General features: G+C 45.8%; 1 protein-coding gene across 3 annotated transcripts in view; it reads right to left on the reverse strand.

Annotated features, from left to right (window-relative positions):
* Nucleotides 1–5,906, reverse strand: part of LOC144932363 (adenylyl cyclase-associated protein 1-like) — a 38,213-nt gene extending 32,307 nt beyond the window's left edge. For 2 of the 3 annotated variants that reach the window (XM_078856331.1, XM_078856329.1), the window contains exons 1-3: nucleotides 5,830–5,906; nucleotides 2,347–2,465; nucleotides 1,664–1,764 (exon numbers count right to left, since the gene is read on the reverse strand). In XM_078856331.1, coding sequence (XP_078712457.1) covers nucleotides 1,664–1,764; nucleotides 2,347–2,464 — 219 coding nt within the window. In that variant the 5' untranslated portion in view covers nucleotide 2,465; nucleotides 5,830–5,906. The remainder of the gene's footprint in view (nucleotides 1–1,663; nucleotides 1,765–2,346; nucleotides 2,466–5,829) is intronic. The other variant, XM_078856330.1, reaches the window with a different exon arrangement.
* Nucleotides 5,907–9,154: the final 3,248 nt, after the last annotated feature.

A 9,154-nucleotide genomic window follows, 5' to 3' on the forward strand; every position in this document is an offset into this window, starting at 1 on the left:
GATGTCCAAAATGTCGGTATCGTCGTTACAACCGCGAGGTACACTTTTCAGTTCTTGTTTTGATCTTCGTTGAGACTCTTGACTACAGCTGCAAAAGCTGACAATTAAGTTAAAGATTTAACTATGTCTCTGCAATGAAGAGGGATAAGCCACTACTTATTTTCAAAGAAACCAATAAGTGGAGATGATCAGAGAGTACTTAGCATATTTGCCTATCAGACTTTGCTAAAGCTACTGAATATCTGAACATGGATGTAATGATGACTATCAGGGAAATTCTGATTTACCTTAGATTTTCCTTTAAAATGTCAAGTGTTGTTTGTTCGAAACGCACCGTGGCAGGGTACTCGAGTGATCACCGAGGCGTGGTTTAAGTGGAAAGTTGAGTTTGACCCACAATGTGCATGTTAATCACGCACACACGGTCTTGGTAATGTTCAAAATTAAACAACAGGAAGGGTTTCTCACAATCATTCACTAGGCATCAATCCTCGAATAAACATCGTAATATCTTACACTTGAATTAAAAAAAATATATATTTAGGTGAAGCATTTGACTCTGTAGTTACAGAAAGGACATATGTAGCTTCAAGATCCAGCCCAGAAAAACGATGTTGTAATGTTTTTCCATTTTCCCCTGGCCTTCACAAGACACATTACTTCAGTGTGATCGAACCTGGGCAATGGATATACTTACGTTCCACTTTCCAATAAGAGTACAACATTCAGTACAAGCTGCACTTGGGGAAAGTTATATGTATAGTGCTAATGTAGGTATTGTTATAAGCTGCTGTGGGACGATACTGTCCAGAGGGATTGCAGCAAAAATTGTCGTTTTGTAGTATGCTCATATGCCTATGTTCCACCCCTTCACCAACCTACAGTAGTCAGCATGCTGCATGGTGAAGGGAAGCCTCCATCCAGCAGTGGAATGACAAAGAGGCTCTACGTGTACATTCATTCTTACTGAAACAGAACTTTAAATATGCACATGGCATTGTCCAATACGACCTTGAAACATCGGCCCACAAATAAAATAAGAATGTATCACGAACGTCACTTAGGAAAGGGCCTCCACACCATTCATGCCCAATGCCAGCAGTGCCCGAGAGCCCCAGCGTAAGACCGACATGGGCTATGGAATGTGTAACAATGCTCAAATGCAACTGCTGCGTTTTACAGTTGGAGTGGAGGCACGCGATGTCGAGTTGGACGGTGTGCTTCAAATAAACACACACACAACCTCCCAACGGTCAATCATGAACAATGTATACTACACCCGCAGGGCTCTGCTTGTATTTAACGAGTCAGAACATCTTGTGAAGAAAGGCTTTAAAAGAAGGGAAAATAACTGAGGAAAACCATATAAAACTGGCCATACTGCAGAGAGTTCTTGAAGGAACCGGGGTAATGTGGAGGCAGGCAAAATAACCAGAAAGAGTTGAAAGATGCTGAAAATAAAATCTGACCCCAAATAATGGAATTGAGATGAAGGTACTGTATAGAGTAAAAAAATGGCCTTTCAGAGGCTTCCTTGATGATATCATACTTGAATGATTTTCTGCGAAAGTGGGAAAGTGATCACATAACCATGATACCCGTAAGTGTTTGGTGTTTGTACACTCCTCACTGGAATGCACCCATGTCTATAACTGCTACTCACGTGGCTCGCCACTTCTCCGCCGATGTCACGGCTGTAGCGAAGGTACTGGGCTACAGGCCCGGCCAGGATACTGTCAAATGCCTCCACGCATGGCGGCACCTCTACAGTGACAAACACGTTGGCACATACGACAGCACACACACGGTGGCACACAGAGAAGCATAAAGTGGCACAAAGGGCAGCACAAATAGTGGCACACAATAGAGCATATACATACACAGTGGCATTTTAAAACACCAGAGCACACATTAACTTTATAATTCAATACAATTGCAAATTTTTTTATGATGTACTGAACAGTTAGTCCTCACTGATGTGGATTTTATTTTCCAGCTAAACAAGACGTGTTGATCTACATAGCATAGATTAATAAATTAAATTCTATTCACATTTTATTTCCCAAAAAGTGTTTTTTTTTTCAATTTACAACCCACTTGTAAAAATATATTCTTTTCACCTGTATTCCTATGCAATGTATAAGTTACTTACAGTTCCTACTATATGTTAAGTGGCAATGTATTTTTTTAAAGTGTTTTACAATGACATATTCAATTGCAGATGCTCATAAAATAGCCTTTTCCATTAGATGAAATCAATTTGGTCACATTTAGGTGCAACAAAAATCCCAATTTAACCGTTTATCGCAAACATTGCTCCCAACACAAATGCATCTCTGGCCTTACCTTCTTCAATGCCATTGATTGCATCTCCACTGGGGCCACCAGTTCCTCCAGGGAAGGCAGCCTCCAGCCTCTGTGCCACAATCTCCAGCCGCTCCACCAGCTGATTTAGGTCTGCCATCCTGGCCCCAGTTTCACACATCACAAGATTGTAATGCATATAATAAAGGCAAACACTACCCATGTTCACCTTGCAGATGATAATGCTGTTAGCAAGCACCTACTAAGGGCAACGTGAGCGGATGGTGTGTTTAATTTGAGTGCTGATATTGACACGCCGAACTCGGTTATTGTTGTAAAGCTGAGCAGAACACAGGAAGGTCCAAGACAATTTCAGATACCATGTGCTACTGATTTTATCCATGGCTGGGAATATAACCCAGGTTTCCAGGATCATAGCACTGTGGCCCACTGCAACACCGCACCCCATACCACACATACACAGAACGCTGGAAACTAAGACACTGTGTTCCATTGTAACTGGTTAACCAATGTTTATGTGATGGTTATGCCGTCATAGCAGATATTGGCTGCCATTCTATTAAGACCCAGGCCTATTTTTAGGAAATAAAATGTACATTTTATTATCCACAAAGGTGTCAGTGACTTTGAATCAAACAAATGCTGAGTCACGGTATTAATACATATTGTCTCAACTCCTGAAAGACAAAATCACAATATTTGCACAGGCAGTAAATTTCCAGCTTGAAAATAAATCGAGATGATATACTGTGCAGGCACGTGGGAGGCATTACTGCACTGGCTGGCACATGCAAGACGCTGGTGGGACCACCACCACCACCAAAGCAGGCTTTGTCTCACACACAGCGGTTACGAGGATGACATCGACGACACTGACACCGCGACACCAGGTGCAGCTCATGTATTAAGGATATGTTGACCTAGGGCAGGTTAAGGTCAAATCCTGACACCAAATGTCACCGTCGTTGTGCATCATGAACAGGAGCCTATTGTGGGTCGTCACGCATTGATAGCACAGTTCATGAACCATCACCAACCACCCCCACATTACTCCTCATACAAGTCCAACAGTCGACAGCATGTGCATAGACACTTAGCGTATCATTCCCATCTTGATGATTTCCTAACCTCATCAGATATTTTTAAAAACAACCTGGCGGCAGTTCATCCATTGGTGGCAATGAGGACGCCCCCACATGTTTACAAGCAATCGGACCAAAAATAAGCAATCGTCTTAATGGGAATGATGCCCTAATATGTAGCCATTATATAAGGTATCCATGTAGCCAGTATAATCAGCACTTGTAAACTGTGTGTAGATCTGGTCAGGTTTGCTGTGGTTGGATCACTACACCACGATGAAGGTTATGAGTACATTCGTTCAAATTCCCAGTGGAGCGTTGACTAGGTTTACCATTCTTCTGGAGTAAAGAAGTGATTGAAGTACCTGTTTGTGGAAAAGTCAGTTACTGGACATTTGTGAAACAGAGCTTTACAGTTCTTGGGTCTTTTGATAAAGTCACGTAGATAGGTTAAAAGAAAATAACAAAAAACTACGACGTTTCGATCGCAACACAAGCAGTTGTCTTCCTTTTCCTGATGACGAACGCTTGTGTTACGATAGAAACGTTGTAGTTTTTTGTTATTTTCTTTGAACCTATCTACGTGACTTTACCGAAAGACCCAAGAATATGATTTCCTGCAGTCACGAAAGCTTCAAGTCAAGATTTAGAGATTCACAGCTCATCGGATTCCTCCAGTATACATATTCTGATTCTGGCTGTCTCTTAAATACACTGGTCGTACAAGAGACATGTAATGTTTCTACCTCAGGCTCAACGGCATCAACAAAGATGAGACTATTTGGGCAGACAATTTGTTTTAGTTGTGGAAAATACATTTAGATGATCAACAACATCAAAAGGCGTTGTGCACTTCGAGGCCACATCAAGGCTCGCTGGAGGATAGACTGGCCCGGGCATTTATGGGTGAACTTGGATATCTGGCAGAGGCACCAGCTGTGATCACCGCCGTGCCCACACCTTGCTGTGTTTTCTCCAACAACCACTCTGTTCTTTGTTGCGTCGCTCCCGCACCCGCCTTTGTTACACCGAGGGGGGACGGCTGTCTCTGACTGCTCAGCAATCTCCCCACAGAGGCCGATCGTGACACCACAGGGTAGCCGGTGGTCAGAAAGCCGCCACGCTTCGCCAGGTCCTCCTGCGACATTAGCCCGTCACATCGCTCCTCTACCCCCCCCCCCTTCTATCCGGGCACAGAAGCTGCTGGGGCATGCGTTGGCTGAGCATGCGGGCCACATGTCCCAAGCCAATGCATTCCCGTCTACTGGGCAGGCTCACTGATATGGGACGTCTCGATCTTTCGAGGATCAATGAGTGCCTCACACGCCAATCTGATGATGATGGTGTGTAGGCAGGCCAGTCTGTATTGTTATAAGCTGGCGTAGGTGTTCTTGTATGGAATCACATTTCGCATAAAGAGAGGGCATGGTTTGTGTGTCCAGAAAGTATTGTCAGTACATCGAGAAGTCGAAAAAATACGCACACATTTAGTCTAAGCAATACGTGTAAATTGTATACTGTGAACAAAGTCCAGTGCTACATTTGTATGGTGCAACTACAGTACACAAATACAGTATATAAAATACTGCATACACATATTCAGTATAAACTATTATTAGTAGTCTATACAAAGCATGCTAGTCCTACAGAATACCCCTACAGTGTATAGTCCACACAAGGCAAAAATTATACAAGTCCACACAACACACACGAGTCTATCCAGCATAACACCGCAGTCTATACTACAATAGCCCCTACTCCAGTTTATCGAGTGAACCCATCGATACAGTCCACGATGCAGTCTATAACGATGCAGTCTATAAAGATGCAGTCTATAACGATACAGTCTATATCGATACGCCAGCCGGTAAGTCTGTACCCTACACACCGATCTCCATGGTACAACCACCACGTCAGTCAGTCGCACTGCAATCAATGCGGTGCAGCAGACACGAGGCCGCGCGGTCTCGACCCACGGCACCACCACCACCGATGGGCACAACAACAACCACCACTCGCCACTAAGTGGCGGTGACATCACCACGACGCCTGTGCCAGGCCACGTGCACCAACACCACCACCACCACCCCCGATGGGCACAACCAAAACAACCTCCACTCGCCACTAAGTGGCGGTGACGTCACCACGACGCCTGTGCCAGGCCACGTGCACCACCACCACCGCCGCCGATGGGCACATTCACACGCAACCCGCACTCCCCGCCCGCTCTCTGCTGCTAAAGATGCTCGTCTCTTGAAGACCTCCGCCACGCTCTACGCGCATGAGAGGGCACGCCACGACGGTGACGCCGTCAATGCGAATTGATGGTAATGATGGTAACGCTGTCGATGCTAACTGATGGTAACGATGGTAACGCCGTCGATGAGAATTGCTAATTGATGGTAACGATGGTAACGCTCACCCGGCTCAACCTCACCTCCAGCGCGCCCGTTACTCCCGGTCACGTGACGTACGGCTAGCGAGGGGCGGGGCGTGAAGGGGGGAGGCGGGGCATGTGACTCCGCCCCGCCCCCCTTTTGCGAGCGCTCGGACGAATCAGCGGCCTCGTCACTTGGCCCCCACCCTCCCCCCGTGACCCCCTCCCCCACCCGGGGTCATCAGTAATCCCCGTCATCATTTGCAGGGTGTCACGCAATCTGTAATTGATCATTGAAATTATGGCTCATAATCACGTACAGGGTCAGTCCGGGGCAACCTTCAGTTTGGGCGATATTTATAACATCTTCTTAGGTTTTTTCGGTAAAGTCACGTAGAAAGCAAAATAAAATAAAAACAAAAATCACGACGTTTCGGAGGCAACACAAGTCTCCGTCATCAGGTGGGACCGTCACAGCCAGATTAGCTGTATCAAGTGAGGCAATGATTCATATTTATAACACTCGTTTCTATAAGCAACGTGCCTAAATGAAATTAAATAGCAAACATCAATACCTGTACATTTGCCATTAACACTGTGGCCTTAAATGAAATATTGTATACCATATATATAAGTGGAAACGCTTCGGCTAATGGACCTTCTTCACATGAGAAGACAACTCGGATGTGTTGCTTGTAACAGCACTCTCACACGAAAATAAATATGTGCTGAACACGTGGCCCTGGATACGTGTCCAGCAATATCAGTTAATTGGCAGATAATTTTTGTGCATTAATTCTATTCACACGCAAATCGTTTCCCGTCAATTACATAGAGCGTTGTAATGTATGCTGCATATCCATTTTATATGAATGGATATGCATTATATTATTTAAAACATTCTATAATAGACACTCTTTTACTCTGTAAATATTCTAATACGAATCACTGCAATCTACAAATGGTAGCAACGTGATGTGGACATCGCTGTCAAGACAGACGGTTTACCCCGTATTCTTGTACAGGGAAGTTGAGTTTTCAGGTCCATATGGCGTACAGCCGTTTCAATACGGGCAAAACATGTGTCTATCTGTGTGTGTTTCTCTCTTGTGATGGGACTTTGTAAAATGGACGTTGAGATGTATAAGGGCACGGGGTGAACCAGTAAGGTCTAAATTGGTCTCTAATAGGGCAGACACTGATAAGGGGTTGACAGGTTTGTGTGGAGGGAGACAAATTGAGGCGACCACGGGGAGAGAGTCACGCAAACTCCAAATATGCAGCAGGCGCCTCCTGTATACAGGGCGACGTAGTCAACATCCCGCCACCGTGATTTTGTGATGGAGATTAAAAACAAACTATTGAATGAAATCCAAAAGCACGACTTGAGATGTGACCGCGTCTCCCTGGGCAGCTGGCCGCCTGGATAATTATAAAGGACGACGCGAAGTGGGCATCGCCAGGGCCCCTTTCGGCAACATGCCGCGTGCCTCCACCAAGCGTGGCGCAATGTTCACCAAGAGGGCACAAGGCGAGAGTTGCCGAGTGGGTGCGGGTTCTGCCGAATTCGGATGGACGTGGACACGTGTGTGGCCGTGCCCTTTTGCCGAGGAAGTTTATTCGCTCCGACTTTTTATTTATAGGCAACGTTGCGCAACGCGAACGTGAGCGCAGTTGTTGTTCGTACGACGAATACCGGCACGGAAGATATATTGTGTTTCCTTGAGGACATTCAAGTGCAGGGGCGCAGTCATTATCACCGTCAATCACCATCACCACTACCCAAGCGTTGCCATTTCACTGTCCGGCTATGCCACGATCCACCTCCATCCACCTCCATCCTACACACGTGAACCCATTCCCATCGCTCCGTCTCCGCTGTGGACGTCCCGCGGCAAACGCGTCTCAATCCTTGGCTGCCACCCGACGATTGGCCTTGACCGTGCGCTTCCACCAATTGAAACCAAACCCGTCGCGTTAAATCCCGAGCACTGCCTTTGTGAGAACAGAAAAGACATCTGCAATGGACCGACGCTTCAGGCAACGGCCCTTCTCCATGCGACGTGCCTCGCAGAAGGTCACTGCCAAAAACATCGGCACATCACGTCGCGTTTAGTTTGTTGCGCGTGTGCACCACTGCCAACCTGGTTTCTCAAGTTGTGTTATTCCATCAAGTCTTATCCATCGGTCATCATCCCAAGCCCAGTGATGTATTGTTTTGTCCCTTATCCATGTGGAAGCTCATTCATACACGAACTACGATTGGTAACGTAACCCACCACCACGATTCCTACCAGTAATGTCCTTGTGAACCAGACGATCCAAGATAAGTCTGCTCTTCATCCACACACGCAAATGTGGCATCTCCAACACTCACTGACCCCCCCCCCACTGACCCCCAATCCAATCCTGGATCAATTTAAAAATTCCACTCACCGTCGTTTAGATCATCCGTGGACTATCTTGCCTACCTCTCATCTCACTCTACTGCTCTCCACGGACTCTCCACTACCAGCAAACAATGCTTTCTAAAGAAGCACCTCGTCAACAGCGTCTAGAGACGTGGATGCATCGAGACACGGCAGTAGTGGTTCTAAATCAGGGGGGCACGCACCCCCTGGGGGTGCGAGACATGCCAAATTTGTTTTTTATTAAGCACGGGCACGTAAGTACAACTGCTTGTTTCATCAAACCGAAGTATTTATTAACATACTCTTTGGGGCTTTCGGTAAAGCCACGGAGATAGAAAAATAGAAATGTTTTCCTGCCTCAGCAGCTCTCCCGATATGTTTTCACCTGATGACGATTGCTTGTGTTGCGATCGAAACGTCATATTTTTATTATTTTTTATTTTTCTATCTACGTGGCTTTACCGAAAGACCCAAAGAATATGAATTCCTGCAGTCACGCAAGCTTTAAGTCAAGATTTATTAACATTATACATGTTTTTTTACGATTGCGAACCAAAGGGCTGCAGTAAAGGTGAAGAACCACTGCTCAATAGTATAAAGCCAGATTTCATTTTCGCCCTTGGTTTTGCACACTGGAGCGAGCGGTCGTGAAAATAAATTAAGTAGTGCGCATTTAACGACTCATCCATCACGACGCATCGCCAGTGCGAATACCGCATCACAGATGCGTTGGCTCGTGTGATTTAGATTCCCTAAAGTGGTGGACCTGGGAATTATTCTAATGTGGTTGGTAGAAAACAACCACGGCGTCCAATGGAGACAAGGGGGCTGGCTACACACGAGTGTGTGCCCACAATTCATGTTTTTCAACGTTGGCTAATGCCTAAAAGAAACCCAGCGAACGCCCAGGATACGCGTACAAAGGACAACGGGCAATGGACACCAGTTTGAACACGACA

The sequence above is a fragment of the Lampetra fluviatilis genome, chromosome 5, assembly GCF_964198595.1.
Source record: "Lampetra fluviatilis chromosome 5, kcLamFluv1.1, whole genome shotgun sequence".
Lineage (NCBI taxonomy): Eukaryota > Metazoa > Chordata > Hyperoartia > Petromyzontiformes > Petromyzontidae > Lampetra > Lampetra fluviatilis.